Source organism: Podarcis muralis, chromosome 15 (genome assembly GCF_964188315.1).
Source record: "Podarcis muralis chromosome 15, rPodMur119.hap1.1, whole genome shotgun sequence".
NCBI classification, from domain to species: Eukaryota; Metazoa; Chordata; class Lepidosauria; order Squamata; family Lacertidae; genus Podarcis; species Podarcis muralis.
In genome coordinates this window covers 30,627,394-30,648,324 of record NC_135669.1, presented here as the reverse complement: position 1 = coordinate 30,648,324, position 20,931 = coordinate 30,627,394, and the positions used below count along the sequence as shown (strand labels likewise).

Sequence of the window (20,931 nt, the reverse complement as noted above, 5' to 3'; positions counted from 1 at the left end):
ATTCATGGAGGGCAATAAGGCTATTGATGACTACGGTGGCTATGCTCTGCTCCATGGTTGGAGGGAATAATGCTTCTGAATGCCAGTTGCTGGAAGTTACGGAAAAGGAGAGTTGCTGCTGCACTCAGATCCTCCTTGCAGGTTTCCCACAGGTTGGCCACTGTGAGAACAGGATGCCGGCCTAGATGGGCCCCTTTGGCTCAGTCCAGCGGGCTCTTCTTATATTCAGTAGAACAATCTCTTACGAACTTTGCACCTGCAAAAAGGCTCTGCGTAATATTCTACAGGAATGCTGCCTCTTTCTTCTCCTGCTAAGCCCCAAGAGCGGAGCTTAGTGGATCAAAGGGAATGTGCTCACCAGCCTACCTCACGCAATTCGGCGCAGCTCCTCCGAAAGGCCTTTTACCCTGCGCTTTGCAACACTTTGTAGCAGCCCTTTCCCTGGCCCCCACTGCCTGCACAAGCAAGTGTAAGAGTTCCTCTCCTATGAAACCGAGCACAGGTTCGATCCTGTGGCCAGGAAAGGAAGCTGTGGGCAGCCAGTTGCGCCCCCGGCGGCTTGAGAAGAGAAGTGGGAGACCTGCTTTCAGCAGCAAGCTTGTTTCTTGGACGCCTGCAGGACCTCACCTGCCGGAATCCGCGAATCTGCAGCTGCAGGATAGCTCAGCTCGAAGGTCTTGCCAGTTGCAAGCTCGCCAGAAGATTTACCTGCACCGCTAGTGATTCTTTAAGCGTTGCTGTATGAAGACTCTGTTTGGGGTGACGGCAATTTGGATGTAAGAGTGGAGACGGGGAGTGGAGGCTTTCCGAGAAGTGTTAATCCACCCTTTGGGGGATTTTTAGTTGCTGGTAGAAAAGGGCCGCGGTCGTGTGGGTCGCTTCATGGCAACCTTGAGCCCTCTTGTTTTCTTTCACGAGGGTGGTGTGGTTCTTTCTCCGAGGGTAACCCTGGAGCCCGAAAGTGCCGCCTCCACCTTTGATCTCCCAGCTGGGAAACTCTGCTGCTGACCTCCGACCCCTTCGCTCGAGGCAGGCTCTGCAACTGCCAAGCCAGCTTGCTGGAGTTATTCTGGCAGGTACCTGCTTGCACACGCACTCCAAGGAAGCCCAGATCAAAGGCAGCCGGCAGAGGCATGAGCTAAGATCGTTCAGGCCCTGACTTTGCTAATCAGACTTCCTCTCTTCCTTCCTAACCAGGCAGCAGTTAACTACTTCCATGCCAGGATCTGGGCGTGAGACTGTGTGGAGCTTAGAAAGGGTGAAGAGGGCTCTCTCTCTCTTTCTCTCTCACACACACACACACCAACACTCTGCTGGCTGAGAGAAAGCTTTCTGTACAGTGGTACCTCGGGTTACATATGCTTCAGATTACAGACTCCGCTAACCCAGAAATATTACCTCAGGTTAAGAACTTTGCTTCAGGATGAGAACAGAAATCGTGCTCCGGCGGCGCAGTAGCAGCAGGAGGCCCCGTTAGCTAAAGTAGTGCTTCAGGTTGAGAACAGTTTCAGGTTAAGAACGGACCTCCGGAACGAATTAAGTACTTAACCCGAGGTACCACTGTACTGTGCATCGTTCTGGCTGCCTCGCCTCAGAGAGAATACGGCAGAGTTGGGAAAGATTCCAAAAAGGGCCAGCAAAAACCATCCAGGAGATGGAGAGATGAGGGGATGAGGAATGGTTGCAGCATTCAGGACTTTTTAGTTTAGAGAAAAGGAGAGCACGAAGTGGCATGGCAGATGCTTATAAAATGACGGGTGGAAAGAGGCCAGTCACTGCTTCTCAAACTAACCTACCTCACAGGGTTGTTGTTGTGGGTATTAAATGAGAAAGGGGAGAACCATTTATATGCAGCAAGTAAATAAATAAATTGCCTGGAGTGGGTGGGCCCTCTTCTAGGTTGCTGTTTGTTTCCACAACGCCCTGGAAGAGTCACCTGGAGAGGCTGCAAAACCCATTTTTAAATTGCATTCATATCTCGCCTTTTTCTCTCTCTGGAGCTCAAAGTGGAATACATTGTTCTCCCACCTCTTCCTTTAACACCTCCTCACAACAACCCTGTTGTCAGGGTGAGAAGCAGTGGCCAGCTCCCAAAATCACACGCAGTGAGCTGTCAACTGGGTATGTGAAGGGATTTGAACCCTGGTCTCTCCCAGGTCCTAACCACTGGCTCTTTCCTAACTCTGGCAGCAGAAAAGTTTCTGGGAAACAAATTGGGAGGCCCTTCTGGGCTTCAGAGTTCCCCGGGTTTGGGAAGAGAGAGGAGCTGTTGGGTTAGCTGCGGTGTGTGTCTAATTGCAGGGAGGGCGTAAGCCAGGAGTGCCACCCGCCAGCCTCTCTCTCTGTCTCCCTCTCAGATGGGTCTGGCACAGCCCAGGAGAGGCCCTCTCTCTCTGCCAGCATTTCTTAGCAACAAGATCTGGGCTGCTCAGTTCCTCCTCACTCTCCTTCCGAACCCCCACCCCTTTCCATCTGCAGAAGAATGTAGATTACAGGCTGCCCTTTGCATTAAATTTCCCCGGCGGAGAGGAGGAGTTGCCACGTGTCGTCCCACGGAAGAGAAGGCCCAGTGCAAACCACCAGTTGTCAAGGCCTGGGAACGCCGTTCCTGATCTGAAACCCCATCCCTGTAATCCCCCCGAAAGGAACAGCTCTGAGCCTTGCGGCAGCATGGTCTCCATCAATACTCCTGAGCATGAGCAGAGAAAATCAGCTCTAGTATCAGCACCGGGCACTTCCATCAGGGCAAAGTAACTTTGATGCTGGATTTAAATGTGTGTTTTCATGCCTTTTTGACTACTGATTCTATTGCTTCGTGTTTCGTGGTGATGCCTCGGAAGTTTGCCAGCCGCCTCAAATCCCAGTTTGGGAGATGAGTGGGCTATAAATGCATTAAATTTATATATTATTGCATTTATACCCCACCTTTTTCTCTCCAAGTCGCTCAAGGCGGCCTGCGCACTCTTCTCCCTCTTCCTCATTTTAATCTGCACGGCAACCTTGTGAGGTTGGTTAGGCTGAGAGGCACCTAGCGAGCGCCCGTCTGAGCGGGGATTCAAACCGTGGTCTCTCTGGAGTCATGGCCTGACACTCTAACCACTACACCACACCACTATTAAGAACAACAATAACAACAATAACCTGCTGCGTGTGCCCTGGCTCCGGTCATATTCGGAGAGCCCTATGCCTTGAGACACAGCTCTGCTCCAGAGCCGACTTTTCTGTCCCTGGAGATCCTAGAGTGAGCAAAACAAACAAACCCGCGAGTGCCTCTGAGCACGTGCAGAGGTTCTCTTTGGTGGGCCCTGAGAAGGAGGCACGAGGCAGAGTTGGGGCTCTGCGGCAGGCCTCTGTTTTGTTTGCTGCCTCCGTCTGAAGGCAGGTCTCCCGCCCCGGCTCCCTCTCCGCACCAGGGCTGGCGAGAGGCCCTGACGGAACAGCTCAGGCTGCCCCGGGCTGCGGCGAGGCTGGCCTACGCTTCCCAATCCCTGGCTTTGATGTGGAGCCAAGCGGGTGGTTTCTCTGGGGCCTGGCGGGGATCCAGTGCCAATGGGAGGCGGGGGAGGGAGGCAGGTGAGCCGGCTGGCCAGGGAGGGCGGAAGGGGACTTGAGGTAGGCCCGGGAGTGCCAGGCGTTTGCAGGGTGAGGGCGCTTTGCTCCACCAAAGGCAGGAGCAGCACAGAGCAGCCCTTTGTTCCTGCAGACAGGGCAGGGCAGGGAGCGGAGGGGAGGGGAGGGGGCCGGCCGGTTGGTCGGCTGGCTGGCTGGCTGGCTGGCATCAACAGCCCTCCTTGGAACACCGTTGTTGTCGTTGCCACACCTGGCTAGCCCTCAGCTAGGGGTGGCAAAGCTCTGGCCCACCAGGAGGCAGGGAAATGGGCACCGCATTCTCCCTCTTGGGGTCTGCTTTGTGCATTGCACACAGAGAGGCAGAGAATGGTGGCTTTCCTGCCTTTCTCCTGCCAAATGAGAACCAGAAAATTGTAGAGTGCGAAGGGATCCCCCCAGGGTCATCGATCACAACCCCCTGCAAGGAGAAAATCGCAGCAAAGGCTTTCTCTCTCTCAACCCAAGTTTGCTGGGTTCAGCTTTTTGCCCAGGGGGGGTAACAGCTGGGGTGGGAGTCAAGTTCAATCCCCGACCCCACGGCTCTCTCTTTTTCCTATTTGAACATTTTTAAACCAGTGTCATAAGAGAATCAGGGTCAGAGAGGGGAATAAAGGAAAAAATGACCCTCCTAATATCAGATTATTATCATTCTACCCAAAAGCCCCACGAGAATAATAAACTGTGCCTTGAAGAATGCATCGTTGGAATATGTCGAACATTTTTAAACCAGCTAGCATGGAGAGGCTTGTTCGCTAGCCCGTCGAGCAATTCTGCAGTTGTATTATGTATATGTAAAACAAAGCAAATGACTTTATTAGCCTGGAAGAATCAAAAAACCGACTTGCTGGGTTACACCGAAGCCTAGTGTCTTGTTCCCAGGAAAGGACAGTATCTGGGAAGCCCATCATGACCAGGGCAGGGAGCCAAGAGCCCTCCATGGTTAAAACCATGCTCAAGGAGGCTTGCAACACGAAAAGCTTTCCGTGACTGCCAAATTATAACAAAAGTAGCCGCGGGCGATAAATAAAAGCACTTCAAAATGTATGTGGCGAAATTAAACCATCCCCACATAAGTCAAATGAGGAGACCAAGAATTAATATCCGTAACAGCAAAATCAACATCTCCAAAATTAGATCTTGACCCCAACGGAAAAGAAATCCTAGGCAATACGCCGCTTCAAGGGTCTGCTGGCTTCCTGAGAGGCAGGTCTTGAAGGACTCTGAGCAAAGATGGCGTCTTTCAGCTGGCCGGCAGCCCTCAGGCAAGCCAGGGGATGCTGACCTGTGGCCGGCACTGAAGGAAGAGGCAACTTGGAGTCTGGCTGGCTTCTGTATGTGGAGTGCAGCTGGGAATGCGGCTGCCTCAGGGGACAAAGTGTCTTGGGCTGTCCCAGAAGAGCATTGTGGGTGGGAGGAAATGTCAGGCCCTTCAGGACTTTGTATGCGGCCCTCAGAGATCTCTCCAGGCCACACCCTCCTTGAGTGTTTTCGCCTGCCTGGGATGTGTCCTTCAACTCTGGCTTGCTTGGAAGGAGGACACAGAGGGTGGGTGGGTGTGAGAGAGGAAAAACACACCTGCTGTACAAAAGTAAACTTCACATTCGCTGCTCCACCCGCGTTTGCCTCCGGCGCCAACCATTCCTGGCATGCGGCCCCCATAAGGCTGCCAAGAAGGGAATGTGGCCCTCGGGCTGGAAACGTTCCCCCCCCCCCCCACTGCTGCTGCTCAGGCCATGATACACTTGCCCAGGGGACCACAATCACTCAGCAGGCCACCTGCGCCCTCCCTGTGATTCCTGCAATGGGCCCCTTCCAACTCTTCCGTTCTATGATTCCCTGATTCCCCTTTGCTCTCTTTGGACAGGCCAAGCTGGCGGGAGAGAGAGGAGCTCGCGCCGTCCTCTTTGACATCACGGATGACCAAAGTGCTGTCGACCAGGTAAGGAGTCAGCGGTCTCCCTCTCTCTTTTTTTACAATTTTGCCAGGAGGCCAACAGCAGGTGGCGCCAGAGCCAATGGCAGGCAGAGCCAGCTAAGTCTAGTGTTGTCCCCATCCTCCTCTCTGCTGAGATCTACAAGGGGCAACACTAAGACAAAGGAGGAGGAGGAGGAGGAGAGGCTGTGTGAGGGCTGGATGAGAGCAGACTATCCTTTATGAGCAGCTCCCTGTTCCCCCTGATGAGTCTTCCCTCAGTGCGGCTCACCAAGGCACGAGTCAATGGATTTTAGATTTTGTGTTTGCAAAATGTTCCTGTTGTTAATCTTCTGTAATATTTAGGGCAGATCCACACTACCTATGCACTGTATATTCAGCACATGTTTAAGGCACATGGCTTCCCCCAAAGAATCCTGGGAAATGTAGTTTGCCTCTCACAGAGTTGGTGTTTTGCAGCAACCCTAAAAACAAAAGTACAATTCCCAGGACTGCTGGGGTGTCATGTGCTTAAACCATAGGATTTCAGAGCTGGAAGGGACCCCGATGATCACCTAGTCCAGGGGTCAGCAAATTTTTCAGCAGGGGGCTGGTCCACTGTCCCTCAGACCATGGGGGGGGGGGCGGACTATATTTCAGGGGGGGGGTGAACGAATTCCTATGCCCCACAAATAACCCAGAGATCATTTTAAATAAAAAGCACACATTCTACTCATGTAAAAACACCAGGCAGGCCCCACAAATAACCCAGAGATGCATCTTAAATAAAAGGGCACATTCTACTCATGGAAAAACACGCTGATTCCTGGACCTTCCACAGGCCGGATTTGGAAGGCGGTTGGGCCGGATCCGGCCCCTGGGCCTTACTTTGCCTATCCATGATCCAACCCACTGCAATGCAAGAATACACAGCTCTCCCATATGCAGGTTGAACCTCCAACCTCGGCGTCATCTGTACCACACTCTAACCAACTGAGCTACCAACGCTGACACAAAAGAAGCCCCAACTTTTCAAACCAGTTGGCTTCACACAAGCTCTTTTGTTCCTGCCTTCGGACCTGGTATCTTCCTTAGCTCAGGCATTGCTCCTCCGTTGTGTCGCTGCAGTCTACCTGTCCAGGTGGCTGCTCACCTTCTCAGCTCCTTTGCTTCCGGGTCTCTTTGCCCTGAGATTCTTTGCCCTTTCCCATGGCGGTGTGTGTGTTGATTTCTAGACATGCAAATAGGTATGAGAAGGAATGGCATGACAGCCCCTGAACAGAAAGTCATAGATCCCGTAAGCTAGGGAAAGCCGTGCCGTTGTTATTATCAGTGTATTTATTTATTTATTGCATTTATATCGCACCTTTCCCTCCGTGAGTTCTCCTCATGTAATGCCCACAAGAACCCTGTGAGGTAGGTTAAGCTGAGAGGCAGTGACTGGCCCAAGGTCACCTAGTAAGCTTCAAGGATTCGAACCCTGGCCTCCAAGATCCCAGTCTGACACACTAACCACTACATCACACTGACTCCCGGTTCCTAAGGAGAGGGAGTGTTTCTCCTGGATGATGGATGACTGGTTTGCCAAGCTCAGCCTTTTAAACTTCTGCTTGTGTGAGCAATGAGGATCCAGAGGAGATGGTAGGCAGACCTGCCCAAAACATTTCACCGCCCGAGGCACAGAAGTCCCTATCCCCAGCTTTCTCACCCCCCAGGCAGGGAAAATGTAAATGAAACCACTGACTCTGTGCTGCCCCCACATGGCAGTGCCCAAATACTTCCACCTGAGGCATGCGGCCTCGTTTCGGCCTGGTGTTTTTGGCCTGGCCTTTTCCTGTAATGAAACCTGGCGGTGTGTGGGAAGCACAGTCTCCAGCTCTGCAAGAAGTGCCGGGGCTCAAATATCCTCAGGTAACCATCAGGGAATCTCCACTCCAGATCCAGATTGTGTGGAAAATTCGAGACACACACACACACAGAGAAACCTGACTTCTTCACCCAACACTTAGTTAACTTGTGGAACTCCCTGCCGCAGGAGGCAGTGATGGCCACCAACTTGGATGGCTTTCAAAAACTGGACAAGTTTATGGAAGAGGAGAGAACTATTGGTGCCTATGCTCTGCCTTCATGGTCTGAGGCAGCAATGCTTTTGAATGTCAGTTGCTGGAAACCGCAGGAGGAGACAGGGCTCTTGTGCTCGGATCCTGTTTGCTTCCCAGTGGGACATCTGCTTCACCACTGTGAGAATAGGAGGCTGGACTAGATGGGCCCCCTCTTGGCCTGATCCAGCAGGCTCTTCTTATGTTCTTAATTCTCGGCCTCAGGCATCAGAATGCATGTCCGCTGTGCTTCTCACAAAAAACTCCCAGGTTACCCATGCAAGCATTTTTTTGCTGGGTTGGGCAAGGCCACAGCAGAGCTTCGAATCTCAAACCCAGGCCTTGCCTGGGCTGTTGGTTGGATGGGATTCCTGGAGTTCTCCTCAAGCCTCTCAACTGGGGTGTGGAGTGGGGTTCCCAGCGCCCAACACATCGATCCATGGCACCTGGTGACATGCCGCTCTCACCTCAAAGGTTGTCTCTCCACAGCTGAGAAATCCGCGAGGGCTCAGTCACCCCGTTGTTTTGATTTGGGGCCATGACGCCGAGCTGCTGATGGGCGTGGTGAACAACAACCGAGAAGCCCACGTGAAGATTGAGGTGAAGGAGATGGCGGCCTGGGTGAGTTTTTACTTACTTACTGCTGCACCTCTCTCGACCCTTCTCTGTGCTGGGCCAAAATCAGCCTTGCGAGAAGTGGCGCCCTCTTGTGGGCTCCAGGTGCATGAGAGTTCCAAAGCTTGGGTGCAGCCACCGAGAAGGCCCTCTCCCGCGTCCCTACCAAGTGGGGTTGTGAGGGTGGCGGGATCAAAAGAAGAGCGTCCCCTTAAGATCCCAGAGCCTGGGCAGGTTTGTATGGGAGAAGACAGTCCTTCAAATAGCCCGGAGCTAAACCAGATAGGGCTTATCTAACCTCTTCTCTCTCCAACAGCCCGACTATGATGTCTGGATACTCCTCACCGTCATGAGCACCGTTCTGGTGATTGTTTTAATCTTCATTGTCCGTACTCGTTGTCAGCCAAGCAGAGATCGGGTAAGAGCCCTCGGACAGATGCCAGTCCTATTCTGGACACCTCAAACTGCTTCTCAAGAGCCCCTATCTGTCTGTGCTAATATCATTCATGCCTTGCTCAGATCAGTGACTGGTAGAGTCCCAGACCCACCTGCGCGCCTGCTGTTGAAATATGTATCTGTTTGTCCAGGCTTTTGAGACATGAATGTTTACTGAAATTTCTGCAGCTGGTATTGCTTTGTATTTTTGATTTTAGAAACACATTTTTAAAGGTTTTATTTTAATACTGTTCCCTGCTCGGAGCTCCCATTGGAGGAAGGACAGTAAAGAAATGGAATCAATCAATCAGCATATTTTCAACAAGGCAAGCATCAATGAATGGGGATTTTGTGTTTGCAAAATGTTCCTGTTGTTAATCTTCTGCATTATTTAGGGCAGATCCACACTAGCTGTGTACTGTATATTCAACACACATTTAAAGCACATGGCTTCCCCCAAGGAATCCTGGGAAATGTAGTTTGCCTTTCACAGAGTTGGTGTTTTGCAGCAACCCTTAAAAAAAAAAGTACAGTTCCCAGGACTGCTGGGGTGTCATGTGCTTAAAATGTGCAGTGGTCCTCTTAGTATAATATAGATGCTATTTGTATATTTGGAGTCATGTAGCTTGCTATTGTAATACTCCTGGAGTATGTATCTTTGACCCGAAACAAGAACATGCACATACATTTCTGCAAACTTCATCAGCGAACAGGACAGAAATTGCTGTTGTCATTCTGCCTGTACCAGGGATGGCAAACATTGGGCCCTAGAGATGCCACTGGACTCCCATCATCCCCCGCTGAGGACCAGCCAGGCTGGCCACTGGGAATTAGCATCCAACAATATCTGGACAGCAACAGCTACCCCCTCCCTGTTACGAACCATCATCTCCTAGCCTGGTGCCATGTGTCATGGCACCAGTTTGTCAAAGAGGGCATCCTCCAAATTCTTCCAGTATGTCATTGTTGTGAGTCTGGCTTCTAGTAAAAGGTGACTTATTAGCGATTTGGGCAGCAGGTCTGTGTTTTCCCCCTAACAAGATTGTGCAGAGCCAGCTCTCATAGAATCATAGGTCCTTTAGCCCATCTCCTGCAATACAGGAATCCCAGCTAAAGAATCTCTGGCAGATAGCCATCCAACCTCTGTTTAAAAACCTCGGTGGAAGGAGGTTCTTGGGGGTTTGTCTTGCAATTACTTGGATTTCAACAAATACCTCCAGAACTGAGCCACTTTCCTGCCTGTCCACCATGTAGAGTCATAAAATCGTAGAGTTGGAAGGAATCCTGAGGACCGACTAGTCTGTTCCCCTGCGTATGTTGGCTCCCTTCCATTTCCGCTCCCTCAACTGTCCGATTTGCCTCTGCAGACTAACGCGCAGGAAGAGACCCTGCAAGCCATCAACCAGCTGGCCACGCGGAGGTATCAAGCCCGCTGCCGGCAAGCCCCCACGGGGGACTCTGTCAGCACCTGCAGCTCGGCCCCCGTCTGCGCCATCTGCCTGGAGGAGTTCGCTGAGGGCCAGGTAAACACCGACCCTTCCGCACTCTGTGGGATCAGTGGCCCCGGTGCGTTCTCGAAAATGAGCTTTTCTGCGGGGAAGATGAGGTCCCAGTCATCTCCTTGGGGAGGCCCAGTTTAAGCAGTTTGCAGTGGTGGCGCCCGACTCAGGTGGCTTTAAAAGGGGATTCGGCAAATTCTTGGAGGAGAGGGCTATCGCTGACTGCCAGCCATGATGGCTATGCTCTACCCTCTATGGCCGGAGCAGTTATGCTTCAGAATGCAGATTGCTGGAGACATGGGAGGGGAGAGAGTTCTGTTGTGAAGGAATTCAGCTTGCTGGTTCCCCATGGTTGGCTACTGTGAGAACAGAATGCTAGACGGGCCATTGGCCTGATCCAGCAGGCTCTTCCTAGGTTCTTGTGTGAGGTTTCCGATCATCACTACCCAGACAAGGCTATCACTTCTCCAAAAGGAATTCCAGTGAGATGTTCCACTGGAAACCAGTTGTACAGCCCAGATCAGAACAAGTGGTACCGCATTTCCCCTTGAGCTGGCAGCATTTCTCCATGACTTCCCTTTCTTTGCAGGAACTCCGCATCATCACCTGCTTCCATGAGTTCCACCGGCACTGCGTTGACCGCTGGCTCCTTGAGCGCCAAACATGTCCACTGTGCATGTTCAACATCATTGGTGAGATGGGGCAGGGGAAATGCAACCTCTGTGATTGGTGACATAAGAGTACAGGAGGACACTTGCCTGATCAGGCCAAAGGTCCAAGCAGCCCAGCATGCTGCGGTTGACCAGAGGTGTCTGGGAAGGCCAAAAGGAAAGCAGGAGGCAAGAGCCAACACTGGCCCACTAATGCTCCCCAACAAGTGGTACAGTGGTGCCTCGCAAGACGAAATTAATCCGTTCCGCGAGTCTCTTCGTCTAGCGGTTTTTTCGTCTTGTGAAGCAACCCTATTAGCGGCTTAGCGGATTAGCGGCTATTAAAGGCTTAGCGGCTTAGCGGCTAAAAGGCTATTAGTGGCTTAGAAAAAGGGGGGGGGGAGCGAAGAAAAATCGCAAGACTCGCAAGACGTTTTCGTCTTGCGAAGCAAGCCCATAGGGAAATTTGTCTTGCGAAGCAACTCAAAAACGGAAAACCCTTTTGTCTAGCGGGTTTTTCGTCTTGTGAGGCATTCGTCTTGCGGGGCACCACTGTATTCAGAGGTATACTGCCTCTGATCAGAGAGGTTCTAGTTTTGCCCAGTGAGCCCTTTCAAAGCAGCATCAGCAGATGTCTCAGCCACTGGTTCAGCCACAGAGCCAAGGTCTCAGCCATTGATTCAGCCACAGAGACAAAGTCTCAGCCATTGATTCAGCCACAGAGCCAATATCTCAGCCATTGGTTCAGCCATAGACACACACAGACACATACATTGCCCCCAGAATGATCAAAGGGGTGGAGCAAGTCCCCAATGAGGAAAGGTTGCAGCATTTTGGACTTTTCTATCTAGAGAAAAGGCAAGTAAGCGGAGACTTGATATAATTTTGTAAAATTATGCATGACATGGAGAAAGCGTATGGAGGAAAGTTTTTCTCCCTCTCTCATCGTACCAGAACTCGGGGACATGCAATGAAGATGAATGTTAGAACATTCAGGACAGATAAAAGAAAGCGGGGAACTTGGATGGCCTTAAAGGGGATTGGACAAATATTTGGCGGAGAAGGCTTTTGGTGGCTACGAGCCATGATGGTTATGTTCTGCCTCCACGGCTGGAGACAGTAATGCTTCTAAATATCAGTTGCTGGAAACCACAGGAAGGGAGAAGGCTCTTGTGCTCAAATCCTGCTTGCTGGTTTCCCAGAAGAGGCATTTGGTTGGCCACTGTGAGAACAAGATGCTGGGCTAAATGGGCCATTGGCCTGATCCAGCAGGCTCCTCTTATGTCCCTAGGCTGGAAATGGGGTGTTGGATTTGTCAGGCTGGTTTATGCCCATAACATGGCTTTTCTGCCTAAGGCTATGTTTCACTGGTCTATCTCCATGGGGAGAACCTGACCTCCCTGTGCAGCTTGGGTGAAGTGTATCAGCTGTTCCCAGTATATCCCGGGGACTGGAATGTATCATGGGGGGGGGGGGGAGTTAACTAGCGGTGATGTCCCCTCCCTTGGTTATGGATTCCCATGGAATCACTTCAAGAAAATTTGCCATGGTAAAACCTCAAATTCCAAGTGGGTGAGTGGGTGGAAATTCTTCTTGGTCTGAGCACAGAGCACATCCCTTCCCTTAAATGAGAGTCACACAGACATATCTAAAGATAACAGCCCCAGAAGCAAATACAGCTATGCAGAAGATATTGTTGTTGTTGTTGTTATAAAAATATATTAGTTTTTTTGCTGTGGCAACTCAAAACAACTTACAAAAAAGCATACATGCATTAAAACCAGGGAGATGGAAATACTTACATCCCACCCTCTCTAAAAGGTATAGATAGTTAAAAGCAAAAGGGCTGGTTAAAAATGAATGTTTTTGCCTGACGCCTGAAGATATGTAATGATAGTGCCAGGTGAGCCTCCCTTGGGCAGCGTTTTACAAACAGGGAACCACCACCGAAAAGGCCCCATTCTTGTGTTGTATCCTCCAGAACTCCCATGGAAGGGGCACATGAAGAAGGGCCTCAGATGATGATCTCATGGTCTGGGTAGGTTCATATGGATGGAGGCAGAGAAGGTAGTTTATATATACATGTATGTATTTTTACATGTATGACCCTACTTTTCCTTCAGTTAGTTCAAAGCTCCCCACTTCATCCTCACAAGAACCCTGTGGGGTAGGTTAAGCTGATAGCGAATGACTGGTCCCAAGGTCACCCAGTTGAGCTTCACGGCAAAGCAGGGATTTGAATCCTGGTCTCCAAGGCCCTACATACATGCATATTTTTATCTATATGCTGATTTTCCATGATTGAAATCATGCTGAAAGTGGCTTACACCATAAAAAACACATAATTATGAACATAACAAAAGTAGTCACAAACAATAAATCAAACATCAAAAAGTACACCACCAAATTAAACAATTTCCACAGAAATCATAAGATCTAAAGTAAACATTCAAAAAAATGATATTGATAACAACAACACACACACACACCGGCAACAAAACCCCCTAAACAACACCCCAGCCCTTGCTTGTGAAGAGATCCCATTAGAGCAGGGTTGGGAAACATGCAGTCCTTTGGATTTTGTTGTGTTCACATGTATTCACTCCTGTGAACCCCAACCAGGGATGGTGGGAGCTGGAGTCCAACAACATCCGGGGAATCAGAGTTTTCCCCATAACTGCCTTACAGCAATATGAGAACTGGGAAAACAGTGCACCCTTCCTGTATTCCTGCACAGTTCTTCCCCTTCTGCTTGGCCATGGGATGGAAGTTCTGGCCTAACTGCTGCAGCACATCGGAGGCATTCCCTGTGGGTATATAAGGGCTTGATGGCCAGGTACCTGGGGAGAAGTAAGTGGAGAAGTAATAATAATAATAATAATAATAATAATAATAATAATAATAATAATAATAATAATAATAATAATAATTTATTATTTATACCCTGCCCATCTGGCTGGGTTTCCCCAGCCACTCTGGGCAGCTTCCAACAAAACACTAAAATACAATAACCTATTAAACATTAAAAGCTTCCCTAAACAGGCCTGCCTTCAGATGTCTTCTAAAAGTTTGGTAGTTATTTTTTTCTTTGACATCTGGTGGCAGGGCATTCCACAGGGCAGGTGCCACTACCGAGAAGGCCCTCTGCTTGGTTCTCTGTAACTTGGCTTCTCGCAGTAAGGGCCAGAAGGCCCTCGGCGCTGGACCTCAGTGTCCGGGCAGAACGATGGAGGTGGAGACGCTCCTTCAGGTATACTGGACCGAGACCGTTTAGGGCTTTAAAGGTCAGCACCAACACTTTGAATTGTGCTCGGATTGTGCACTGGGAGCCAGTGTAGGTCTGCACTTCTTTCCTGGGGGAAGGAACTTCTTGGTGGGATTACCCACTTGTAGGGAGAGGGTTTGTTGGAGCTTAGAATCCCTGATTGAAGTGGTTTCCTTCTCTCCCTCCCTAGACCGGGATCCTTCCGCCTTGCCCAGGCATTCGCACGAGGACCCCCATAACTCAGGACCAGGGCAGAGGCCCCGCTTCTTCCGGCAACACCCTGGGCGTGCCTTGTACCACTTCCCACGGACGGTCCCTCAAATGCCCCCTGGAAGCTGCTCTTCGACGCTCCCCCACGGCCACCCTTTCTTCCACTCCCCGGAGCTCTCCCAGCTGGATTTGGGGACCATGCATTACTTGCCCTATCGGCCGGTGGGCTTTGAGCCTCCTTGGTGTAGCCGCCAGCCCTCCCTCACCCGAGGCCTGCTGGTTCCTCAGCGCCAGGACTCTCTGGGCTGCGAGCCGGGCCTGCCCTCCCGCCGGACCTGCCTGCTGCAGCACCAGCCTTCCTGCCGAGGCCTCCGGGGGCCCCTCATGGCCAAACCGAGCCGTGCCATTCCTCCGCACCGGGGTATCCGCCATGGGCGGCATCATCACCACCACAGCAGTGGCTCCGGGGAGAGTTACCTCACGGAGCCCAGTGGCTACCTCCCTGACGGACCCGGGAGTGACTCCAGCTCAGGTCCTTGCCATGGATCCTCCAGCGATTCCATGCTGAACTGCACGGACGTCAGCCTCCAGGCCATCCACGGAAGCTGCTCCACTTTCCGCAGCTCCCTGAGCAGCGATTACGACCCGTTTGCCTTCTGTGGCTCTGAGAAGTCGGCCGCAGAAAGCTGCCCTGCGCCCTCTCCGTCGTGGAGGGACCCACGGCCTCCGCTGGTGGATTCGGTGGCAGCAGGCCGGCCGCCGGTGGCCAGTAGCCATGTCCATTACCACCACCACCTCCACAGGCACCACCATTACGGACGCTGCCCCCCAGACTGTGCCAATGGCCAAGAACCCGGTTCGCGGAAGGCAAAACCTCCAAGGGCCAAGACAGGATCTCATGGCGCCCAGGCGCAAAAACGGACAGAGAAAATGCCTTCGCCAGAAGGTGGGTCTGCCTCCCTGGAGGCCTCTTCAGCCAGACAGTCCACTTGCTTGCCACAAGGACAGCCAGAGTTTTCCACAGCAGACAGGTCAAACCTCAAAGAAGCAGACAGTGGTGCCGTTGGGCCATGGACGTCTCAGAAACGCTGTTTGCAAATCCATCCCAGTAGAAGGAGATGGAAATGCCCCCTCAAGGCTTCCCCATCCTCTTTGCCCGAAGACTCAAATGTGCCCCCTGTCTGCAGCGTCCCCCACCCTCCTGGTCCTGCTTCTGGAAGCTGCTCCTCCTCTGCAGAGGTCCAGCCTCTCTTAGAAACTGGTCCCTCTGGGCATCATTCTGCAACCTCGTCACACTCGGCCACGGAGCCTCAGGAGCAGGCGGACAGGCTGGAATGCAAGGCCATGTGTCCTGGGGAATATCCGAGGCTGGACACCATGGGAAATGATGCCAGCTTTTACCTCAGCTGCCAAATTCTGCAAGAGCTTCAGGGTAAGACCTGAGGGCTGGGCTGGGGAACCTGTTGGACTCCAACTCCCATCAGCCCTAGCCAGCATAGACAGTGGTCAGGAATGATGGGAGTTGGAGTCCAGCAATGTCTGGAGGGGCACAGGTTTGCTATCCCTCCTTTAGGGTCCGCTGTAATCTTGTCTTCCATCAGCAGTTGTAAACTTGACCCAACAGAAAACTGGTTTAGGGCCTCAAATATCTGAAAGACCCCTTTCTTCCCTGCATAGCTTTTTGGGTGATAAGAGGAGGCATTCTTAGTAGTTTCTCCACTCTCAGAAGCTTTGGGGGAGGGAGGTATGGTGACCCTGGAGAGGACATTCTCTGGGGCAACCCCTAAGTTGTGGAATTCCCTCCCCACAGAGGTGTGTCTGCTACCTTTACTATGCAGTTTCTGCCAGGTGCTGAAGGTGCACCTCTTTACCTTGGCCTTTGAACACCTGAGAAGTATATATTAAAAGCACTCTTATCTTTATTGTAATCTCATTTTAACTGTCTTAATATTGTTGAAATCTGCCCTGGGACCTCATGCTGGAGGGTGGCTGAGAAATAATAATAATAATAATAAAAAGATCACCATCACCACCATCTAGCATACAAATTGAGCAAATACAGTGAAGATGATAGCATCACAGTACAACAATGAAAATTGATCCATCAAAGATAAACAACGTGGCACATTCTAGTCTGGTTGCTCACCTTAATTTTCTAATTGCAGGGTCTAAAGACGATATCCCAGATGTTTATGAACATTCGGTTTGACACGAGGTGAACTTATTTGCTGTGTCAGGCAGCTGCAGAGAATTCAAAAAACGGCGCAGAAACTCAGCAAAGAGAATGGACTTTCTGACTTGCCTTTCCTGTCCGCGGTGTGGTTGTCAGTCATAAGAAGCTCCTTGTCCACACAATCCCTGCTTCACCCAACGTTAATATCATGGTTATGCAGCTTGCTCCCTGCCTGCCTAACCTGTATGCAACATTTGACAAACATAAGCTGCCAAGGTCACTTGCCTGTTTTGAAAAAAGCTGCCATCTTTCTGGGGTAGGAGGAGGCTTGGTCCTTTTGTTCCCGGTGTCAGGAGGAGCCAAATCATTCTGAAGTTCAAGGGCGGAGGAAAAAACAAGGTGACCCCCCCCTTCACTCTGCAGCTCTTTGCAAGTTTGGTAATCTGTGTACTGCTGAATACCAAAATGAAAACCCCAGGTAAACACCCCCCCACACAAATCAGGCATGATGCAGTGCAGTTTTGAGGTCATGCAGAGAGATCAGCCCATCCTGGCCCCTCTTTCTGCCATCCTGTGTGGGATGGGGCACCCAATGAGGTTTTGGTTCAAAGCAAATGTAATTTGTAAGGATCAAGCACATAATTCCCTCTCACCAACCTGGCTAAGCTCCTGCTGGGAATCCCCCTGCTCCTGTCCACTTGGGAACGTTCTTCATCTTTTCAGTTTTGCACCAAATCAGATGCATGGGAGAAACTCACACAAGCTGCCCTGCCAACACTCTGGAAAGTGCAATGGTGGCACAGGAGAATTTCAAACCTGCATGACACTTTTGAATTGTGTGGGCCTCTCATCAGCCTCATTGTGGCTGAGTCAGCCTCTGCTCAGAGCTTATTTGAGTTGCAAATACCAGATGCGCTAACTGAGCGTCAGCTTTAGGGAGGCTGGATCCATATACCACTCAGAGCTTGAGCCAGGGATACCTGGACGCTTCCTAGCCGACTTTGCAGATGCCCCAAGATTTCAGTTCTTCACAGGGTAGTCCCACACCAAAGATTTAAATCCTGTTAATTTTGCCTTCCTACCAAAATATTATGCAAGTTCCCTCTTATACTATTTCCCAGAGGGAGGAGCTTTTATTCCTTGATGTCCAAGCACACACTGGTGAAAAATCCAATCCACTGCAGAGCATATTCTGCTTTAACTGAGGAAGATAAGGAGTTGAACTTGGTAGTTAGAGCAAAAGTTTGCATGTTTATGTTTTTTACATGAGGACTTATTGCAGCTACGAGGGAATACAAACTGGTATTTAGCAAGCAGTAACACATCCCCATGCAAACAGCTGCTTGGCTGGAAGACTTTCATCTCGACACAACCTGCTTACTCAGTGGCACAAAAATGCTGTGGTATTTTACCAGTTCATAAATGATTGTCTGTGTTCACGCAGAATGTTTGGGAATGTGGACAACATTGTTATAAATAATCTCATGTGTGGCAAAAAGAGGCACAGCCATGGGGTTTTCGTCACTGAGAAATGAAACCTGAAGGGTAATATATCTGTGGTCACACCTCAGGGCATGTCCACACCACAGAATTAAACCAGTTTAACAGTTACTGACACTGTGGACTGTGATTCTGCAATTTTGCTTGCTGGATTCTCTGGATTTTTCATTCCTGAGATGCGTTTAAAAGCATCATCTCGTGGAATAAAGGCTTGAGTTGCTTTTGGCAGAGGGCACCTGAATTTCTTGGCTAGGAGACAAGAAGAGGGTGGCCTGATCAACATTTCAAAAACAAAGGAGCACCCTAGAGCAACAGGCCATGTGGTCTATGGATCAATCACTGCCTTCATAGTGAAGTTATTTGAAAACCATTGCCAACCTGGTGCCCTCCTGTGGCTGATGGGAGCCATGGTCCAGAACGTCTAGAGGGTGCCAGGTTGGCAAAGCCCTTTCTATGGGGTGGCTTCCATTTTTGCCATGCTAGGAGTACCTGTTGAATGGAGCACAATTTATCTCACGTGTAAGAGGGAAGTTAAAATGAGTACATCTTTCCTTTCTGTTCTGTTAGGGTTGCTCAGATACTGGAAAATATCTTCAGAGCCAAAATGTGGCAATACAAAATGGCAGAGTTCCTTCTGATGTTTTGAAATCTCTCGAAGGAGTTGCAAAGCATGGGTGTCATTTTGACTTCAGTTCTGTTTCAATCAAAATCAAAAACACACACTGTTATTAAGGGGGAATAAAACTACAGGATACAGTCCAGGGCCGATAGCTCCAAAGTTAAAGTTATTACAAATGGGCAACCAGCGAAGGGGTTGGATGTTGGCACCCTTCCCCCAAGATGCCTTCAGCTCCTGGCAGTCTGCTCCTTCCTCCTGGAAACCTCAGACCCTTTGAAATGTGAACGAGGAATTTATTTTTGTACTTTTTAATTACATTTCCTGAGTCTACATTGCAGGCACTTGGGTACTTTTGTAAACCAAAAAAGGAAGAAATAATGTTTATGTACATAAGTATGCAAAACGATATATTTATGTTTAAGAGATAGAGATTGTTTGAATATGGGGATATGCTCAAACCTATTTATTTTGCTAATATATTTATCCACATGTGAAGCTCTTCATGTGGCTGTTATTTTTTTCCTGTATAAAGTCACTGGGTGCCTATGTTCAAGAAGATGCCTCTTCCTCATTCCTCAGAAATAAATTATTTTTAATCTCTGTACATTGGCTTTTTAATATGCATGAGGTAAAGGGCTAAAAATGGATCTGGGATTGGTTTGGTCTTGTATGAAGAGGGCGGGGGGACAAAAAGAAATCCTTCTAAGGCTTCCTGTGTTAGCAGCACCCTGAAACAGCCCCACCTCTGCTAAATATCCTGTTCTGCTGGGGATTTGGGGCCCGGAGGGCAAGTGGTCAGAGATAACAGAGCCTCATTCAGGGTGAAGCTGTCCATCAGGACCTTGGCCAGCTCCCAATGGGCCCTCCTAGCTGGGAAGAGTTGTAAGGACCCCAAGGATGATGGAAGAAGCATCATGCTCTGTAGAAGTGGGTGCTGATGGTTCCTCCTCAAGTGGGGCATCATCTAAATCAGAGTCCACCTCAGGCCAACAATGGGGATGCTGGGAGGCAGAAGACACGACTCTATAAGCAGCACACAGCTAAATCTCATGGTGCACAGGGTTACACAGTGGTGCTCCTGAGCACCTCCGTTTGCATCATTGGGCCATAAAGGTATGGTTACCAGACGTCCCCATTTCCACGGGACAGTCCCCAGATTTACAAATCTATCCCCGGACAAAATCTGTCTCCGGAATGTCCCCGGATTTCATTTAATGTCCCTGGATTTATATTTTAAGTGGTGTAGATTTATTAGTAGGGAATGAATGTTGTGTGATTGGTTCAATGACACAAGACACATCATGTGGCGAGGCAAAATGGCGGGCGCCACAGCAGCAAGCAGATCCTGAAGCCAGCCAGAGCCAACTGCGCTACCAGGCTGGCTCCGGGCTGCTGAGCCTGCTGCTGCTGAGGGGGAACTGGGGATGCCCGGTGTGTCAACTGGGGGAACTGCTGACACACACACCTTGTGACCTAAATCAAGCCAGGGGCGAGAGCGCCCAGCCACCTGGCTGACTGCCCAGCGGCGCTCCGGGGCCAGTAAAAACCCTGGAGCTGAAGCAGGGAGGAGGAGAGGAGAAGGAGAAGGAAGAGGAAGGAGAAAAAAGAGGGGAGCCCTGACCTTGCTGCGCTGCTGCTGCCGCTGAGAAGGGGAGGTAGGAGAGCACCGGGAGGGAAAGGACACGTGGCCGAAACCAGGCCCGGCCCAAGTCTACTCCATGGCAGCTAGCGCTCTAACAGAGCAGGCCGGGGCCCAGAGGAAGGCCGTGTGACAGAGGAGACCACAGAAGAGAAGATATTACTTCTTTTCTTTTTAATATATTTTTCTCTCTCTTTAAAAAAAATAAAGCGTCCCTGGATTCTTTGAAAAAAATCTGGTAAACTTACATAAAGGATCATATAGTAAGCTGCCTTATACTGAATCAGACCATTGGTCCATCTAGGACTAGGTCACTATTGTCTGCACTGATTGGCAGGGTCTCAGATGGAGATCTCTCCCAACCCTACCTGGAGGTGCCAGGGATTGAACTTGGGACTGTCTGCACACAAAGCAGATGCTCTGTCACTGAGCTACAGCCCTTCCCATTCAACCGCATTGGTCAGATCTAGCCCTCTTCTAGCCTGGTGTTAAGGAACACCCCAAATTCTCCATCCAATACCTTGCCTCTGCTGCCTCAGCTATTGGGTCGTCTTATTCTTCCAGTCCAGCCTATTCAGGAGTAGGTTCCACTCTGTTCAGTTTAGTATTACAGATAAAGGTAAAGGTAAAGGGACCCCTGACCATTAGGTCCAGTCGTGGCCGACTCTGGGGTTGCGGCGCTCATCTCGCTTTATTGGCCAAGGGA

The 20,931-nt window shown here is 50.3% G+C and overlaps 1 protein-coding gene across 1 annotated transcript in view; it reads left to right on the top strand.

The window, feature by feature from the left end:
* The window catches only part of RNF43 (ring finger protein 43), a 50,281-nt gene extending 31,091 nt beyond the window's left edge, over positions 1 to 19,190 (top strand). Inside the window, exons 3-9 of the mRNA XM_028708232.2 lie at positions 5,474 to 5,548; positions 8,110 to 8,241; positions 8,552 to 8,653; positions 10,038 to 10,193; positions 10,759 to 10,861; positions 14,275 to 15,726; positions 16,460 to 19,190. Of these exons, the coding sequence (XP_028564065.2) occupies positions 5,474 to 5,548; positions 8,110 to 8,241; positions 8,552 to 8,653; positions 10,038 to 10,193; positions 10,759 to 10,861; positions 14,275 to 15,726; positions 16,460 to 16,503 (2,064 nt within the window). The 3' untranslated portion in view covers positions 16,504 to 19,190. The remainder of the gene's footprint in view (positions 1 to 5,473; positions 5,549 to 8,109; positions 8,242 to 8,551; positions 8,654 to 10,037; positions 10,194 to 10,758; positions 10,862 to 14,274; positions 15,727 to 16,459) is intronic.
* The last annotated feature ends 1,741 nt before the right edge of the window (positions 19,191 to 20,931 follow it).